We start from the raw sequence: 20588 nt of genomic DNA, 5'->3' as shown, positions 1-20588 counted from the left end.
ATTTGCACGGTCCTAAGCAAGCAAGCAAGTGAACTTAATATAAAGGATTTAATAATATAACTTTATCGGTGCCGAGGCTCCCACAAGGCCCCCACAAGGCCATGCAGGAGGCCGTGCGGCAGAGGTTCGCGCCAGCTATCATAGAGTGCGATCACGTTGCTACAGTTCTCTACGGTGAGAACAATGTTTTTAAAAATAACGGTGCTATGCCTCTCTAAATAATATGAACGCTAACCGCTTGGACGTTCCGAGATTCACTGGTGAACAGGAGTCATCTTGCAACTTGCAGAAGGGAAAGGGTTCAATAATGCCATGTACGTAAATACAAATTGATCTCAAAAGCGTCTCAACGCTACCACGCCTCAAGAGTGGGTGAAAGAGGTTGGGAGAAGAGGCGATTATCAGTTGTCAGAGAAATGGGAGGTAGTGCGATTACACGAGGTTGTTAGTCATGGGCAGAGGAGGAGTTGAGAGTCAGGAATTGGACAATGACAGTCACCAATGCAACCTAGTAAGGAGGAGTTTCAGACCACAAAGGCAACAGAGAAGGTGCATTTAAGCTAGAATTGTTTTAATATTTTACCAAGGCCCACTGAGCGATATAGCTCTTTTTCAGAAGCAACCTGGCCACAAATGATAGCTCAACGAAGTGGCTTATCACGTTGCAATTTAAAGCAGTCAAGTACTCTAAACGCACGTTTCTAAATGTAGAGGGAAACACTGCATGACTCGCAGAAGAATCCACACGACCATGGGGAGAACATACAAACTCCAAATATACAAGCGTCAGGGTCAGGATCGAACCCACGACCTCCTGCATACCAGGCAAGGTAGTAGGTTAGGGAATTTTAAAGGAGGCCTTGATTAATTTTATTCTTTCTTTATGTAAAAATATTATTGCATTTTTTGGAATAACCTTTTTGAGTCGTTTCATTCTGACACCGAAATCCCCCTCACAAATTTAATTAGAAAATTATTCACGTCCAATCGCAGTGCCTCTGTGCTCATTACCTTCCTCCGCAGAAGGTCAAGCACGCTATATTGCTTCTCCATCTCCAAAGATGATCTGCAGATGAGAAACATTTCATTGTTTTAAATATATGTACATGAATTCATCAATCTACTGCATCTAGTAGATTATAGAAGATAACATTGTGATATCACATCTTAAGAGAGGAGGATTGTGCTGCCGTAAGAGCTGGGATAACATTCAAACGAGCACAAATCTACGGACGGTACGGAGCTTCTGCTGCCCGAGTCTCCGTTTAGGCCCCAGGCTCAAGACGTATCTCCGCTTCACGGCCTATGGCTGACCACGGTGTTTATTCTCACCACCACACAGAGGTCGCAACCGGGTACTCGATACCCGTACCCTACCCGATACCCGGCTACCCGTACCCGGCCGGGTACAGGTATCCGTTTGCGACCCTGGTGCGGCCGGGTACGGGTACGGGTAGGCCGTGAGTCACTGGTGAGTCACCGTTTGTCACTCATTTCCTAACGTCTTGTCTCTTCTCACAATTCAAGTTCCTAGAATCAACCCACCCGCGCCTGCAACATGGCTTCATCCTAGAGGTCGCAATCAGGTACCCGATACCCGTACCCTACCCGTACCCGACCGGGTACGGGTAGGGTACGGGTACGGCCGGGTACGGGTACCCATTTGCGACCCTGGTGCGGCCGGGTACAGGTAAGGAATCAAAACCCGTTTGCGACCTCTGCCACCACACCACTGATGTCTGCTTCCCTTATATATCTGATCCCTAAGCTTTCCCTCCATTCTAAACACATAAAATCCCTTCTCCTCTGCATCATTTTATAACATGCCTTTTGATAAAGTACCACGTACAGCATCTTTAGACACTGTGTTGATGGACGAAGTATTGTGATATGTATAAAAATTACCAACTTTCAGACAAATATAAATGCCAAAGCTATTTTGATATTGCAGCCAATATCAGGTCCTGCTCAGTGTTGTACACCATTTTGTATTCTTCTTCGTACGGCTGATGTTGATGTAGAGCAACAGATATATAAAAATAATTATACTTTTTTAGGATTGATGAATAAGACGTTCTTAGCGAAATGACCATTGTACCATTACACACATTTCAGCTTTACCCTCAGAAATGTAAATCCACCACCAGTTTATTCAACTCACCAACAGTGCCAGCTCAACCACTGGGCCCGTTCAAATGGAGGCAGCCAAAAACGACTGCACACAAATGAACCATCATGTTAAATGTCACTTTTCTCTTCATTTGGAAACATTCCTTGGTTAATACTGCAAGTATATTAACCATAACATAGGTTCAATCTGCTTCACAGTGGACATTAAGATTCCGTGATGTAATTTGAGTAGGCTGTTGTTTGGCAGTGTCATGGTCAACATTTCTTTACTTTACAACACTCAATTTTGATTTCACAAAGCAACATCGCCCCTACTGTTAAACTATTGCACACTTACTGTGAAAGATTGCGCTTTCACGTAAGCCATGCAATATAAGACTAACGCAAATACCAAATGTACTCAATTATTACATAGCTCCCCCTAGTGAGGATATTTGGTCACTTGAAGGGAACTCAGAAGTGGTTCTGTGATGCCCTCTTCTGCGGGCCATTGTCTGATAATGGGCGATGAACCGCAGCGGACATATAGTCTCATGACACAATGCCGATAGCACATTTATGATAAAACCGTGGAAAAAACTTTCTGTTTCAAACGCAAAACTGAAAATCGCCCTTGGATGTCTGCTAAAATCTTGACCTGAGTGCGTCGATGTCTGCGCTGACATCCTGCTGGCCCAGGATCCTGCGCAGGGTCCTCTCCGCGGCCTCGGCCTGCCCGCACCGCAGCAGCGAGCGCGGCGACGCAGGAAGGCACGCGACGAGCAGCATCACCTGCGCGAGGGCCGGCACGCAGCACAGGCCGAACATCCACCGCCACGGCGCGACGCCGCCCACCGTCTCCCCGGGGCCTCTCCCCAGCACCAGGTTGGCGGCGTACGCGGCGAGCACCCCGCCTGTCACGCCCAGCTCGTAGGCCGACACGAGGGCCCCGCGGCGGCGCGGGTGCGCCACCTCGGCCACGTAGACGCACGTCGCCACGGAGGACGCCGCGATGGCCGCCCCCACGACGGCGCGGCCCCCGAGCAGAGCGGCGTACGAGGGTGCGCACGCGAGAAAGGCGCTGCCCGTCACCAGCAGGGCGCCGCTGCACCCCACGGCGGCGCGACGGCCCAGCCGGTCGAGGAGGGGCCCGCCCAGGAAGGAGGCGACGAGGGCGCCCGCAAGCGCGGCGCCGACCGCCAGCTCCTGCTGTGCCGAGCTCAGCAGGAAGCGGTCGCGGAGGTGCGGCAGTGCGCCCGAGGGTACGGCCAGAGCGTAGCCGAAGGCGAGGCCGCCCAGCGCAGCCACGGCGCATGTGGCCGCCAGCAGCACGGCCGAGCCTGCGTACACGTCAGTGTGTGCGCGCGTGTGTTAGTAGTGTTGTATATGTTGGGTGTGAAAATTTTGATGTGTTGTATGCGTGCGTGGGTGAAATTATTATGTTGTATGTGTGGGTTATGAATATTCAGTGAAAATAATAATAATCAAATGAAATTTGGCCAAATGTGTAATTATCCGGAAATATGTTAATCATGTAGTTACGCACATTTAATTATGCCAATTCGAGAGGTAATTGTAGTAATTATGCGAGTGGGGGTAATTATGATAATGCAAGTCGTTATGATAACCAGACTCCGCCTCGGTGACGAGGGTGGGTTATCGATCGGAATAAGGCAATTAATCGTATGCAGTTATGCAGGTGTGGTGTAAGTATACAAGATTAACTTAGATTAACTCGGCCTCGTTGTCTAGGTTCGTCTCATTCTCGCTTATTTAGGTCCCCGGTTCGCCCCGTTATCGCTTTAACATTTACTGAGTATGTGTTAGTGTGTTTATTAAGGTCACCAAGTTCAGATCTCAACGCAGAAGCAGATCTTATGCATAGTTCAGGAAAGAATCACACAACCACTTCTGTATTAATCAATTTATTACTAATTCAACCTCAACTATGATATAGTATGCGAACTCTCAATCCCGGAACGTCAACACGGCATCAATACAGTATCATCAATGATTGTCTGATTTCACTTGACAACGGCACATGGATCCCGCGTAACGCGATGGTTGTTAGTGAGAGAGAGTCGTTAAAACATGCAAATACTATGCTAAGAAAACCTTAACGTTAATGAATGATTATACTTGAAAGATTATACGGCGATAAAACACAATCAAAACAGTTATGATTCTTAAAGGCACCAATCTCAACAGATACATCGCAGGTTATCTGACAACAGAGTGGCTCGGCGGAAGGAGGTGCCAAGAATCAATTCGTATTGATGGATCTGTTGGGAATTTATGCGATTAAGAGTACAGTCCACTAAATATTAAAGATAATACTCTTACAAATGACGGATGGCCATCACTCGGTCTCGAGTTTTTCTTCACAGCCACGGATGGCTTATGGGTTCGAGTGGGTTTGAGTGGTAAGAGTTGTCTTCAATAGTCAGTGTTCGGAGTCGGTTCTTTATGTCAAACAGATGCCTGGGGGTCGTGTGGTGAGGGGGCGGTGCGCGTCATACGTATTAGTCGCTCCTCTGTCGCCGTGGGGAATTGGTTGGATGCCTGTTGATACGCTGTCGTAGTTCGGAACCCGGTCGGTAGGTGGCGCCCGCAGCTCGCTCGCAGCGTCGTCGCCAAACCGCGATTCTCGCGGCAGCAGGGAAACCGCCGACTCGGCAGAGGTTGGCTGTCGCGGCCGAGTTGAGCTGTCAAGCGGGTCTTGCCCGCCTGCAGAGGAGATGGGGAGCCGCTTGAGTCGAGCCCCGAGAGCCGTCTGAACTCGGCTGAGTCCCAGAAGCTGAAGAGTCGAGCCGACCCGTTAGTCGCAGCTCGCCCTTGAGTCGACCCGCTCGGTCGAGCTGAAGATGAGTCGAGCCGACCCGCTCGGTCGAGCTCGCTCCGGAGCCGACCCACTGGTCGAACTCGTGATGAGTTGACTCCTGGTCGAACTGGTTTCCAATGCTCAGAGTCCTTTCTTTTATGCCGAAAAATCCCTTTGGGTCCTGCCCACAAGGCGGGGTTTTCTTTTGATTTACTGTGTCAGGATCTGTCCGTGTGTAGGTGTGTTCATGTGTGTGTCCGTACGTCCGTGTGCTTGTGTGCATCACCCACGGCATCTTCCGTTGTCATACTCCCTCCATAAAATCCATGAGCAAACAATCAGATGTTACAAATTGCCTCGAAGTCGTCTCTCTGTCTGGCCTCCTTCATGAACCAAAACACAGACGTTACAAATCGTCTCATAGGCACCTCTGTTCGTGTTGCACGACCTGGAGGGAGGGGCACACTCCCTCCGATCCTCACAGCACACAAAGACATGGTTAAAAAGTTTTAAATTAACATTTGTCCCTTACCATTTCCCAGTTATGATTCTGTATGTAACCTCAGGTGTGTCGTTTCCCATCGTGGTGCTTGACTCAAGTGGAGGTGCCTCCCCGAGCACATACACACTCCCATCCCGCGCTGCGGGGATACAAAGACGGCCGGGATCTCCCTTTCTCTCCGACCCTGGGTTTAACATCGCTCTTTTATTATGTATTTTATTTCGACCTAGTGGTGATTTATCCCGCTATCCTGGCTTTTCATAAGTTTTACTTTTGTCTTTCATGCATAGGCTTGTTATTATTAATTTATTTCCGATATCTTAGGTTAAGGGGTAAGTTTCTTGATCCTAGGAATTCGTATTCCTTGGTGTCTGCATGGTTATATAAGCGGAATATAGTTGACGGTGAATAGCGTTAACATTGATGTTATGTACGATATTATGTATTGTGATGTCATTAACTTAACTTGTTGGTCAGGCTTCACTGACATGAAGTTGCATTTCATAGCCTCGCAGGTTTTTGCCTCACTCTGTCTCTGCTCGCCGGTTGTTGTTGCTGTCCAGCTGACGCCGTTAACTCAAGGCCTCATTAATTTCCGTCACTCCTTGTAGGTGAGGGCGGTTGTACCTTGGAGTCAGTTCTGGTTTTTGTCTGCTTGCTTTTTCTGATGTCCCCTGACCCCGGGAGTTATCATTCCTACTTTATGGCCTGTCGGAGCCCGACTCGCTGTTGTTGGCTTGGTGTGTTGTTCCCGGCTTTTTGCTTACGTTTGCAGTTCGCCGTGCTCTTAATTTCCTTCCCTCTTCAACCTTATATCGACTATTCGCTCCTATCTGGGTGCGATTCAATTTTGACTTAGGAAGGTTCTGATTGTCATATGCTTCGGGTCGAGTTGTATATTAAAGTATGGAAATAACATTTCATATTGACTTAATGATGGTGATGGTTCAGTAGGCGTAACTTGTGGCCTGGTTTAATTGGAGTGGGTGTGAATATCAATAACTTTAGCCTACCCTGTTGTTAAATTCTGATTTTAACGTTGCTTTAATAGCAATACAGAATAATTGAGCTTTTCGACTTAACTAGGCGAACACGAACTTTTGGTGACCTCCGCAGCCTTGTTATTCAGCTGAGTCTGCATCCTTGATATACAACGCTCTTATTCGTCTCACTGTGGTCATCCAACCTTCTGCTCTGGGAGTGTTATTCTTAATTTCAGGTCAAAGGCCCCCTCACGGTTCAGCCGGGCAGGGTTGTTAATCAGCTCCCTCCCCTGTGCACACAGCGTTGCTGACCCACTTCATTTGACCACTCACCCTGGATTTAATAATTTAATTCCTTAAAACCATGCAGGATGGTTGGCTTTTTGCCTTAATTATGTCTGGCTGACTCTCCCACTGTCTCTGCCGCCTGCACGGGTGACATATGCCCGTTCATCAGGCCCCCTCCTTCCTTGAAGCAAGGTTGCAAATTCTGTCATCCTAGCCCTCCTCCAGTTCATCACTTAACAACACCTGGTGTTTTGCAGTTTGCTGCTTTTGGGGTGTTTTCATTCATTATATATCAAGTAAAAAGATAATATATAAAAATATCAAGTTTGGAAGAAGGCTTAGGATACAACATTCCGCCCTTTTAAAAATGGCCAGTGGTCAAATGGCCACGGGTTATTTTTAAAAAAAAAAATGTATACCCTTCTTCCATCATGAACCATCGATTGTCCTCAAGTTTTGCTGCTATTTCCTTACAACGCGCGCGTACGTGTCACAACTTAACATGGTTATATGTGACAAGAGAGAGGAGGAAAAAAAAAATTCTAAAGGAAGGTAACACGATAAGGGAGGGAGAAATTATTCTATTGACTACGTGTTATAGGAGATATCGTTAAAAATATAGTTTTTACGGTTATTCTTGGGTGGCATCATCAGGCCTTGGCTCTATCTAGCTTGGCAAGGTACGTTAGCAGGAGCGTGAGCAGGAGGGCTGCCATTCCCTGGAAAACATGTTACACATTATCGTAGTGTGATATGCCCATTAGTTTAGTTCCCCAGAGATTGGTGTTTTATTCTGAGTTAATTTTTTTTATGTCCTAAGGTTAAGTGTACTATGCACTTAAGCTTTCTGGAATTCGTACCCTTTAGTTTTTATTTTTTTTTTTTTTTGGAAGGTCGTATAGGTAGGAAACATATAATAATAAAAAGTATTGTTTGTTGGTTAATTATCTTTGTTAAGTTTCTACTTTTCGGTACGGAAAACGTTAAGAAACGCGAAGTTTCAACCGTTATTATTCTGCCCTTATCTGTATCTCTAGATGTCTTGGGAGGCTAGTCCATACATCTTTTGTCCATTTGGATGTCCATGACCTCTTTGTGACTGAACTCTCAACACTTTAACCGCCCTCCATGTTTCATGGATTCCTGGTGTTCTTGTGAGGAGAAGTGAGTTGTTTTCATTAATTAATTAAAAAAGGTATATATATAAATTTAAAAAAATTATTATATTTTTTTTTGAATTGTTCTTAATTAAAAAAATAGTCACAACAATCCGGCCGTTTGAAAATTATCAGGGGTCGATTTGGCCACTGGCGAATTTTCAAACCAAGTAAATGCCCCTTTTTTGTGTTATGCATCTATAGGCCGCCCTCACTCTCGGCGGTTATTCTTACGACGCGCACATAGGTATCACAATCGTAACATGGTCACTTTTGAAATAAGCAAAAAAAATAAAACACCACGTTAAACATCGGTACTAATCCATAACGCATTCCTTCCAAAGCGCGCGCATGTATCACAATCTTAACAAGGTTACATTTGGAATAAGCAAAAGAAATAAAACCCAACTTTAGCATCGATATCACCAGTTACATGGTTCTCATCCCTCATAACTCCGACGGATATTAATTTTCCTTGTTTTTGTTAAATCCTGGGAAACGATAGGTAGCGGTTTCGAACGCATTTTTGCGTTAATTCCCTCCTGTTACATCCTTGCAATCTTTTTACCAAGTTCTGAGTGTCTGGTTTACCACTTATCACTTTGATCATTCGATCACGGTTTTCCGGTTCGTTTTTGTAATTTCCCCTCTCACTCTCTCGCGTCGTGGGAGTGTGGGGTGTAAGATTGTGCTGCACATAATCAGAATTCGCGCACACAACCAACTTCTGTACTCCGTCCTCACTGGCATTCGCTCTCTCTGCGATTACATGCACATTTGCCGAGTCAGTGTGTCGATTTAATTCTGTTCCTCGTAATGTTGCCCTCTTTGTTTTTACGAGTGTGTTGGATTCCAACACCATTCCCGATACGTCATGGACATTCGTCTCCATTTTAGCACTCCGATCCACATAAATTTTGGTTTCCCTTGGATATTTTCCATTCAAAGGCTCATGCCTGCGCTCCTCAGGGCGTGTCCCTGCTGTCGGTTTTTGTACTGTCCGATCACGCTTCAATGCAACCCTGTCCTTGTATTCGATCCGCGCGTCATTTACGGGAGTACTGTCCACGTTTCTGCCCGCCCGGTCACTTGCAGCCTGCCTGTATTCCCCTTTGAGCTCCGGGTTTAATACCTCGGCGGGTGGGACGCGTGTTGGCCGCTCGCTCGCGCTCACTGTGGGTAGTTCATCAAGTCTTTGGACCGCATTCTGTGTTATTCCTCTATTCCCTCCTGGTATAGCCGGTGGAGGAATTGGTCGGAATTGGATCGATTGTGTTTGACCTCCCATCCTGCGATTACTCTGAATGTTCGCATCCATACCTCCGCGGTCTGTGTAACACCTTCCCGCTAGGTGGTTATCTTGCCATCTCTGTGCGTAATTTTGGCCTCGTGTGTGTCGTGGCATGGGGTGTTGGTATGGTTCTGTTCCGAACCTCCCCCTCCTGCGATTCCTCTGAATGTCCGGCTTTGTGCCGCTCTCATCCTCGTGCCAACCTCTCCCTGGGTTATTTTGCCATGTGTGCGTGCGTGTTTGCTCCGTCCTGCATTGTGGGACTGCTCGGTGATTTTTATTCCTCTCTGAGAGGCTGGGTTCCTTATCCCTCTCCCTGTGTTCTGGATCCGAATTATGATTCTTAGCTCTGTATAACCATGCCATGTACGCCTTGCTCTCTATGCGGCGTAAGGATGCGGTTTCTGGATTCAAAACCATTCTCACCCTTTCGGTAATCTCTGGGCTCAAGGATTCAAAAAACATAATTTTGAACATTTTATCTCCTTCGTGGTATTGATTCACATCGCCTGGGTAATACGCTCTTTTAAATTGCACGAGGTAGTCACGTGGATCTTGGTCCATGCCCTGGGTCATCGATTTTACAGCATAAAACCCCTCAGTGAGTGTCGAATATTCTCCAAACTTCCGAATCACTGCCAGGCTCAGTTGTTTAAAATCATTTCTAACCTTGTGTGGTAGTGACTTTACCCATGTAATAGAATCTTTATTTAAGCTTCGTTTCAACAAACTCGCTTTTTCATCCCGTCTCATCAACCCTCTAATCATTGCCTCCTCTTCCACTGTCGCGATATGTGTGTGGATATCCATAGTCTTATTGTGGGGGTCAAAATCGGGAATTCTGACTAGAGCCTTGTCCATCAATTTAAGGGTTTTACTGGTGAATAGGTATTCCGAAAGTTGATCGCCGTCAGCGTCATCATCAAACAAGTTATCATCAGGCAATCTGTCACTTTTATATGTTCTGCGTGGGGCGTGATTAAGCGGTGTGCATTTTCTGTGTGCGTGCCCAGTGCCGTGTCGCTAGTGTTGCCATTTCCCTTCAGTTTCTTCCTCTGCCCTTAGCGGAACACGTCCTGTCAACTTTACTTTAACATTTTGCTTCCCTCTATCTGTGAAGTTGTCAATCTCACATGTTTTTGTTTGCATATGTATCTCTCCCTCCCTTCTCTCGAATGAGTGTGATTTAATGTTACTTCCACATTTATTCTGTGGATCCACGTCTGTGAGCTCCGCTGGTGTCGCGAGCCCTGATTTCTCCTCCCTTACAATGGTGTGAGGACATTTTTCCTCGTTTATTAGAGACGATTTATCTCCCGTTTCCTTTCCAAATTTCCCTTTATTCCACCATCCCTGTCTGTATGCCTGTGTGAGGAGGAATGAGTCCTGTCCTGCCTTTCCTGTAGTTTTTGCATCGTGTTCGCCTCTGTTACATTTTATCCAGTCAATTAGTTTCCCCCGAGGTGTGTTCGTGTTATCGATACAGCTCCCTCCCCATATGTCTCTCTGACTGTACTGCTTTGTAACAGATTGGTCGGTACGTTTTAATACGAGCTCCCCGTACCCCGTCACCCATTCAAACATTATTCTTAATCCTATCATCTCAAGTGGCAGGAGTTACTTTGACATTCCTTTTCAGAGTACTTATACACAATTGTATCACAGGATGCGTCAGTTCAACTCGAGCAAATAATTTCAGCCCAGCTGTCTTTGTTATACTCTGCTACTCTGGTATTCCCTTCAGAGCGCGTTTTGTTTTGTTTTACGCCCGTTTACAATCACAAAGCAACGTCAGTTCACAACTCTTTGATTAACACAACAGTGATTCGTTCCTGAATTCATGCATAAACTGTCTGCGAGAAATCCCGGGCGACGCCCCCATTATGTTGTATATGTTGGGTGTGAAAATTTTGATGTGTTGTATGCGTGCGTGGGTGAAATTATTATGTTGTATGTGTGGGTTATGAATATTCAGTGAAAATAATAATAATCAAATGAAATTTGGCCAAATGTGTAATTATCCGGAAATATGTTAATCATGTAGTTACGCACATTTAATTATGCCAATTCGAGAGGTAATTGTAGTAATTATGCGAGTGGGGGTAATTATGATAATGCAAGTCGTTATGATAACCAGACTCCGCCTCGGTGACGAGGGTGGGTTATCGATCGGAATAAGGCAATTAATCGTATGCAGTTATGCAGGTGTGGTGTAAGTATACAAGATTAACTTAGATTAACTCGGCCTCGTTGTCTAGGTTCGTCTCATTCTCGCTTATTTAGGTCCCCGGTTCGCCCCGTTATCGCTTTAACATTTACTGAGTATGTGTTAGTGTGTTTATTAAGGTCACCAAGTTCAGATCTCAACGCAGAAGCAGATCTTATGCATAGTTCAGGAAAGAATCACACAACCACTTCTGTATTAATCAATTTATTACTAATTCAACCTCAACTATGATATAGTATGCGAACTCTCAATCCCGGAACGTCAACACGGCATCAATACAGTATCATCAATGATTGTCTGATTTCACTTGACAACGGCACATGGATCCCGCGTAACGCGATGGTTGTTAGTGAGAGAGAGTCGTTAAAACATGCAAATACTATGCTAAGAAAACCTTAACGTTAATGAATGATTATACTTGAAAGATTATACGGCGATAAAACACAATCAAAACAGTTATGATTCTTAAAGGCACCAATCTCAACAGATACATCGCAGGTTATCTGACAACAGAGTGGCTCGGCGGAAGGAGGTGCCAAGAATCAATTCGTATTGATGGATCTGTTGGGAATTTATGCGATTAAGAGTACAGTCCACTAAATATTAAAGATAATACTCTTACAAATGACGGATGGCCATCACTCGGTCTCGAGTTTTTCTTCACAGCCACGGATGGCTTATGGGTTCGAGTGGGTTTGAGTGGTAAGAGTTGTCTTCAATAGTCAGTGTTCGGAGTCGGTTCTTTATGTCAAACAGATGCCTGGGGGTCGTGTGGTGAGGGGGCGGTGCGCGTCATACGTATTAGTCGCTCCTCTGTCGCCGTGGGGAATTGGTTGGATGCCTGTTGATACGCTGTCGTAGTTCGGAACCCGGTCGGTAGGTGGCGCCCGCAGCTCGCTCGCAGCGTCGTCGCCAAACCGCGATTCTCGCGGCAGCAGGGAAACCGCCGACTCGGCAGAGGTTGGCTGTCGCGGCCGAGTTGAGCTGTCAAGCGGGTCTTGCCCGCCTGCAGAGGAGATGGGGAGCCGCTTGAGTCGAGCCCCGAGAGCCGTCTGAACTCGGCTGAGTCCCAGAAGCTGAAGAGTCGAGCCGACCCGTTAGTCGCAGCTCGCCCTTGAGTCGACCCGCTCGGTCGAGCTGAAGATGAGTCGAGCCGACCCGCTCGGTCGAGCTCGCTCCGGAGCCGACCCACTGGTCGAACTCGTGATGAGTTGACTCCTGGTCGAACTGGTTTCCAATGCTCAGAGTCCTTTCTTTTATGCCGAAAAATCCCTTTGGGTCCTGCCCACAAGGCGGGGTTTTCTTTTGATTTACTGTGTCAGGATCTGTCCGTGTGTAGGTGTGTTCATGTGTGTGTCCGTACGTCCGTGTGCTTGTGTGCATCACCCACGGCATCTTCCGTTGTCATACTCCCTCCATAAAATCCATGAGCAAACAATCAGATGTTACAAATTGCCTCGAAGTCGTCTCTCTGTCTGGCCTCCTTCATGAACCAAAACACAGACGTTACAAATCGTCTCATAGGCACCTCTGTTCGTGTTGCACGACCTGGAGGGAGGGGCACACTCCCTCCGATCCTCACAGCACACAAAGACATGGTTAAAAAGTTTTAAATTAACATTTGTCCCTTACCATTTCCCAGTTATGATTCTGTATGTAACCTCAGGTGTGTCGTTTCCCATCGTGGTGCTTGACTCAAGTGGAGGTGCCTCCCCGAGCACATACACACTCCCATCCCGCGCTGCGGGGATACAAAGACGGCCGGGATCTCCCTTTCTCTCCGACCCTGGGTTTAACATCGCTCTTTTATTATGTATTTTATTTCGACCTAGTGGTGATTTATCCCGCTATCCTGGCTTTTCATAAGTTTTACTTTTGTCTTTCATGCATAGGCTTGTTATTATTAATTTATTTCCGATATCTTAGGTTAAGGGGTAAGTTTCTTGATCCTAGGAATTCGTATTCCTTGGTGTCTGCATGGTTATATAAGCGGAATATAGTTGACGGTGAATAGCGTTAACATTGATGTTATGTACGATATTATGTATTGTGATGTCATTAACTTAACTTGTTGGTCAGGCTTCACTGACATGAAGTTGCATTTCATAGCCTCGCAGGTTTTTGCCTCACTCTGTCTCTGCTCGCCGGTTGTTGTTGCTGTCCAGCTGACGCCGTTAACTCAAGGCCTCATTAATTTCCGTCACTCCTTGTAGGTGAGGGCGGTTGTACCTTGGAGTCAGTTCTGGTTTTTGTCTGCTTGCTTTTTCTGATGTCCCCTGACCCCGGGAGTTATCATTCCTACTTTATGGCCTGTCGGAGCCCGACTCGCTGTTGTTGGCTTGGTGTGTTGTTCCCGGCTTTTTGCTTACGTTTGCAGTTCGCCGTGCTCTTAATTTCCTTCCCTCTTCAACCTTATATCGACTATTCGCTCCTATCTGGGTGCGATTCAATTTTGACTTAGGAAGGTTCTGATTGTCATATGCTTCGGGTCGAGTTGTATATTAAAGTATGGAAATAACATTTCATATTGACTTAATGATGGTGATGGTTCAGTAGGCGTAACTTGTGGCCTGGTTTAATTGGAGTGGGTGTGAATATCAATAACTTTAGCCTACCCTGTTGTTAAATTCTGATTTTAACGTTGCTTTAATAGCAATACAGAATAATTGAGCTTTTCGACTTAACTAGGCGAACACGAACTTTTGGTGACCTCCGCAGCCTTGTTATTCAGCTGAGTCTGCATCCTTGATATACAACGCTCTTATTCGTCTCACTGTGGTCATCCAACCTTCTGCTCTGGGAGTGTTATTCTTAATTTCAGGTCAAAGGCCCCCTCACGGTTCAGCCGGGCAGGGTTGTTAATCAGCTCCCTCCCCTGTGCACACAGCGTTGCTGACCCACTTCATTTGACCACTCACCCTGGATTTAATAATTTAATTCCTTAAAACCATGCAGGATGGTTGGCTTTTTGCCTTAATTATGTCTGGCTGACTCTCCCACTGTCTCTGCCGCCTGCACGGGTGACATATGCCCGTTCATCAGGCCCCCTCCTTCCTTGAAGCAAGGTTGCAAATTCTGTCATCCTAGCCCTCCTCCAGTTCATCACTTAACAACACCTGGTGTTTTGCAGTTTGCTGCTTTTGGGGTGTTTTCATTCATTATATATCAAGTAAAAAGATAATATATAAAAATATCAAGTTTGGAAGAAGGCTTAGGATACAACAGTAGCCAAGCCAACGTGAGCAGTGCTTGTAGTTTTACTGTCTATACTATGTCGCTGAGAGCAACCACCATTTAATTCGATGCTTGTGTCGTGAGCTTGAGAATCAATATTAATGTATGATTGGAAGCATCATTGCACCCTTAAGTGTATTCTCAAAATACTGTATTAATGCAGAGGTGTCTTGTCTCGATATATGTTTTAATTAAAAAACATTATGGTCAATAAATGAAGACTATATTTTTCCCATCGATAGCATATAACGTTAATTCATCTTTGGTTCTTTTGGTAAAGTTAAGTAGAAAGAAAATATAAATTAAATAATAGCATACGACGTTTCGATTGCAACACAAGCAATCGTCATCAGGTACAAATGAAAGAAAAAACAAACCTAGTAAAATTAGAAATATAATGCAATACAACACAGAGAGTCGGCTAACACAACAGTCAACACCCTACCTGGTTGATTACATTCTTCCAAAGATTGCTAAATTTAAGAGAGAGACAAAACACAGACACGGAGACACATATACAGACACATAAGCAGAGAGAGATAACACAGAGACACACACACATAGAGAGACACACACATGAGAGAGACACACACAAGAGTAATTCCTGCAGTTACGAAAGCTCCAAATCAAGTTTGAACGTTAATTATGTAGTTTAAAAAATATGTAAAATACTCTTGATATACTTAATAAAAAAAGGGTAATAAAAACACCAGAAAAATTGTGCAACTCGCAAACCCAAAGCACCTCCGGTTTGCACAGTTAGCCACATACGGAGCGAAAGAAGTTCAACATACATACGGAAGTTCATATACAAGACAGCAACAAACTGGGACTCCACGTTGCTATGCAGCGTGGAGGGGGCACAGCGAGTAACACGTCAGCATTCTTTTGCATATTTAAAAAAATTAGAGCTTGAAATGCTAATATTCCACTTTGTTTTTTTCTTACTTTGTTAGGGTACCCCCATCCCGCCAAAAAGTGTGACACGGTATACTATTTTGAAGGCACACCGAAAGGATAAATCCAATTAAATGTAGGGGAATATCATCAGAATTAAACTCGAAATAACAGGTGCCAAGTAATTATATTGACTCGCATCATTCAGCGAGTCGCATTTGTGTTGGCAGATTCGACAGCGTATTGCGTCCCAAGTTGTCACGAACTCAAATGTTCCAGTATTAGAATAGGTTTGAACTTTTCTGGCAATAATACAGGTGTTTGGATGTTCAAACGCCAAACAAAAACCTCTTTCAAGGAATCATGTCTGCATCAACCACACATACTTGTGGTGAGCATGCAAACAAAAACACATGTGGTTAATGCAGGCATGCTTCCTTGCAAAAGGCTTCTGTTTGGTGTTTGAACATTTTAACACCCGTGTTATTGCCATAAAGGGAAAAACCTATTCTTACACTTTGATATTGGCAAGAAAGGCGAATGTTACAGACACTGCAATACCGTGGTGGTGAAGCTGCGAGCACAGTGCTGTAGCACTCCTAATCGGATTATTCCGCTTACAGTAATCACAGCCGAGGTGGCACGTTTTGCTTCGAGAATACCTGGAAGTTGGCACAAAACGCATATTCATTGGATTCCAAGTGAATGAAAGAAAATAGCTAAGGTTCAGCAAGTGGCTTATGATGCTAATGCGGGTATTTTTTTAAACATTAATCTAGTAAAAAATATAATGATCTTTACGCCGTGATATTAAAGATTAGTTTAACGTCTTAATCTTGCATGTGTGAACATTTAAGTTACTGTATAGGTTATGTAAAGGTGCTGCCCTGAAATGTCTCTCTGTCACTGCTGATGGAAGTTCCTCCACTAGTGGGAGCCCATGTGGAGGGTATTGTGGTCTACTCTTCTCCACTAGCCAAATATTTTTTTCATATCGGTGTAAGTATCCACGTTATTTTCACACCACGCGTGACCTGCCTTCTGATCGACCATCTGTGGTTATCTCCGTTGATACTGCCAGGTGCATAGACGAGGTGGAAGGGATTCAAGAAACTTGTCCATTGTTTCAACTGCTGATGTGGGAGATTGAACCGATGACCCTTGGGATTGCAAATCCAGTAGGCTAACCATTACATCAGAGCAGCAACCATTTGAAATGTGTGATGTTACATTATTTCAAATTATTGTCAGTAAACTTTATAGAAAAACGAGATGATTACAAATCATAGTCACGGGGTCAGGGGACATGTTCACGATGACAGAAGGCCATAACATGCATGAAGATAAAGATATAGAGACAAACATAGATAAGGGCAGAGACTCATCATCAAGAGTGGAACTCCTCCCATCCGCAATGGTGTAGGGGTCAAAACTTAACAATCATATTCTTCGTGGGACTGCCTGCAAAACTAATCCACTCATCCGTGAAAGAAAAGCAAGTAAATACGAATAGGATGGGCTTGTCGATGAACTCCTCTTATCAGCAAATATAATATTAAAAAAATAGGGAGAATTACATTCCAATAATTGCTGTATGAATCTAGATAAGATATTGGGGGTGTTTTCGAACACCAAGAATCACACTGCTCTGAGAGGGATCTGAAACAGTTCTCTCATGAGACCAATAGCCGAGTCACGGTGGCGAGATGGTAACTACCTCGCCTGGATGCAGGAGATAGTCAGTTTGATCCCGAATCTGATGCCTGCTGTATAGTTGGAGTTTGCGTGTCTCTCTCCCTGTGGCCGCGTGGATTTTTCTCTGGGTCCTCCGGTTTTTTCCCTCAACCTTTGTAAAAAATTATTTTATTTTATTTGGCGGCTATAAAATCCCACGTGATAAGCCACTTCATTGCGCTATCATTTGTGGATAGGTCGCTTTTGAAAAAGCACTATATAGCTCAGTTGGCCTTACCTGGTAAAATAAAATAAAATGTAAAGAACGTAATAATGTATTGATGTACAAAGAAGCCAACAACAACAACCGTCATTCGCCACTAAGTGGCGGCGATGTCATAGGTGTGGTGCTGGAAGATACTTTGTTGAAGGAGTTAAAGAGTGATTTGTGATCACGGGCTACTGAGGCAGACTCCATCTCTTCAGAAACCCGTGACCACCACCCATTCTTCTTCTTTGGTTCTTTCGGTAAAGTCACGTATAAAGATAAACTAATAAATTAAATAATAGCATACTACGACGTTTCGATTGCAACACAAACGTCGTAGTATGCTATTATTTAATTTATTCTTTTATCTTTATACGTGACTTTACCGAAAGAACCAAAGAATAATTCCTGCAGTCACGAAAGCTCCAAAATTAAGATTAGTCCAGCAGATGTTCTTGCTTGGACCCGGCGTCATCAGGAAAAGGGGGTTAACTTCTTAAGGCAAACTGTTTATAAAGGTTTTAAATGGGGGTAGCCCATATTACAGCAGCATGGGCAGGGCAGCTAATATTAATGTGAGTGGTGGGCAGCGACCGCGATGGTGGTGGGTTTTCCACCAATTAAAGGGCTGCCAGTTAAAAAATTAGCATGTTAATGTAAGATTGGTGAGCGTTACACACTGACATTCTTGGGTAAATATAGTAGTCAATACGTTGACCAAGGAGAGACCCATGAACTTGTTTAGATGCCACTTGCCACTGATACTTTCCGGGGCTGGCGGGATCGAATTCTGTGGGTTTGGGAAATACTCTACATATGCTGTGAAGAAAAGACAAAGATGCCCCCCGTATAGCCTGAACAGATTGTACGGGGAAGTGGAGTTAGCAAATACTGGAGTACTGTACTTAGGGGCCGTCCATAAATGACGTCACGCGATTTTGGACGATTTTTGACACGGCATCACAAAAAGTCAGACCCCCCCTCAAATATGACGTCTAAAAGCTCTGCCCCCCCCTACCAAAAAAATAAAACATGCTTCAAATCGCTTTAAACTATTGTCATTGTAGTGCGTATTTAATGTGGCGCTGCACTCTGATGTAGGAGAAAACATTTATTAAAAAGTCTAATTAATTAAGTAGAACGTGTTGTCTATATTTATTTAAAGTTGCGCATTTTTATGTGACGTCACATTTCTCACCCCCCCCCCTCGTCACACATCGTCACAAATGTCTGACCCCCCCCCCCTAGGTGCGTGACGTCATTTATGGACGGCCCTGTTAAAGGCCGGCACGGCACACGCGGGGGTGGGTGGCTAGTACCACGCCCGACCGCCTTTGTCTCCCCACTACTGATGTTTCTACACCGCACCAGATAATGTTAAGGCTGAATCGACCTAGGGGAGGCCCACGACCGGTTCAGATGTCAGTCACCAATGTTGACCGCGGTCGCCGGGTTCGTAGCGCAGTTGTGCCAGGCTAGGTGCACTTTCTACACGACAGCGCGCACACACAAAAGGCAAACATATAGACTCTTGCCCATTTAAAATGTCCCAGTGTTGTGACATCTCACCTGGTTAAACGAGAAAAACGTCAAGACACAGACACTCACTCACTGACGATTTGACCCTCACCTCTCCAGGGCCAAGCACAGCAGCAGCAGCAGACACACGCAGACTTACGCACAGATGGAGATAATCACAGACCATAGACTATCAACCTCGCTACCAATGCCAATGACTGAGATGACCGGTAGATGCACCACCAGCTGTACCCCCTACTGTGCCAGGCTAGGTGCAGGAGGTCTCTGGACAGACCCAGCAGGTGCCATGGGTCGGCTGACTGAGATGACCGGTAGATGCACCACCAGCTGTACCCCCTACTGTGCCAGGCTAGGTGCAGGAGGTCTCGGGACAGACCCAGCAGGTGCCATGGTTCAGCTGACTAAGATGACCAGGAGATACACCACCAGCTGTACCCCCTACTGTGCCAGGCTATGTGCAGGAGGTATCGGGACAGACCCAGCAGGTGCCACGGGTTGGCTGACTGAGATGACCGGTAGATGCACCACCAGCTGTACCCCCCTGTGCCAGGCTAGGTACAGGAGGTCTCTGGACAGACCCAGCAGGTGCCACGGGTTGCCTGACTGAGATGACCGGTAGATGCACCACCAGGTGTACCCCCTACTGTGCCAGGCTAGGTGCAGGAGGTCTCGGGACAGACCCAGCAGGTGCCACGGGTTGACTGAGATGACCGGTAGATGCACCACCAGCTGTACCCCCCTACTGTGCCAGGCTAGGTGCAGGTCGTCTCGGGATAGACCCAGCAGGTTACCATAGGTCGGCTGACTGAGATGACCGGTAGATGCACCACCAGCTGCACCCCCTACTGTGCCAGGCTAGGTGCAGGAAGTCTCAGGACAGACCCAGCAGGTGCCACGGATTGACCGAGATGACCGGTAGATGCCAACGTTGGCCATTTTATCCGCTCGTTGTTGTGAGCGTCGTTCCTCTGCCCTACGTTGTTGCTGGAGGACGACTGCCTCCGATTGCCCCAGTAGCAGCAGCGTACTCGCTACACGACTAAGCACACACGCACACACGCAGGCAGACAGACAGACAAACTCACTCCGAGGGAGACCGAAGTGGATGCGCGTTCTCACCTCCGTGCGAGTCTGACTCCAGTATCTGAAGTGGCTCCATCATCCGTGCTGACGAGCCGTCGCCTTCACAGCTCTCCTCCCCTCCCACCCAAAGTTAAACACAAACAACAAACACGATGAAGTCATGCATGAACGGCGAACGCCCCCCTCTCCACCCCACCTTTTTCTGCTCGTAATTAGTTAATAATTAGCCCATGAGCCGTGCCCTCACCAAAAAGGCACTCGCTCCGCCCGCTGGAGGCCGCTGCCGCCGATTTAAGTAAAAAATAAATAAATAAACGCGTGGTCAACTTGGGGACAACGTCACTTGTTGAGAATTGCCCCGCTCGCTCTAGAAACGCGTCGTTAAAAATTCCTCGTAACTTTCGTTTTAAAATAAAAAATACAAAAGTTATATTTTTTTGTTCACGCCGCTTCAGCGAGCCCCTAGCGGTCGGTCAGTGCCCTTTAATTGTCTTTTTTTGTTCCGGCTACCGCCT

The 20588-nt window shown here is 45.8% G+C and overlaps 1 protein-coding gene across 1 annotated transcript in view; it reads right to left on the bottom strand.

Moving 5' to 3' along the window:
* SLC2A12 (solute carrier family 2 member 12) overlaps positions 1–20574 on the bottom strand; it is a 31819-nt gene extending 11245 nt beyond the window's left edge. The window contains exons 1-3 of the mRNA XM_078604294.1: positions 20110–20574; positions 2768–3449; positions 1012–1066 (exon numbers count right to left, since the gene is read on the bottom strand). Coding sequence (XP_078460420.1) covers positions 1012–1066; positions 2768–3449; positions 20110–20152 — 780 coding nt within the window. The 5' untranslated portion in view covers positions 20153–20574. The remainder of the gene's footprint in view (positions 1–1011; positions 1067–2767; positions 3450–20109) is intronic.
* Between the last annotated feature and the right edge of the window lie 14 nt (positions 20575–20588).

Source organism: Lampetra planeri, chromosome 22, assembly GCF_965212315.1.
Source record: "Lampetra planeri chromosome 22, kcLamPlan1.2.h2, whole genome shotgun sequence".
Lineage (NCBI taxonomy): Eukaryota > Metazoa > Chordata > Hyperoartia > Petromyzontiformes > Petromyzontidae > Lampetra > Lampetra planeri.
Note: the sequence above shows the minus strand (reverse complement) of the source record. Positions and strands in the feature narration are given on the sequence as shown.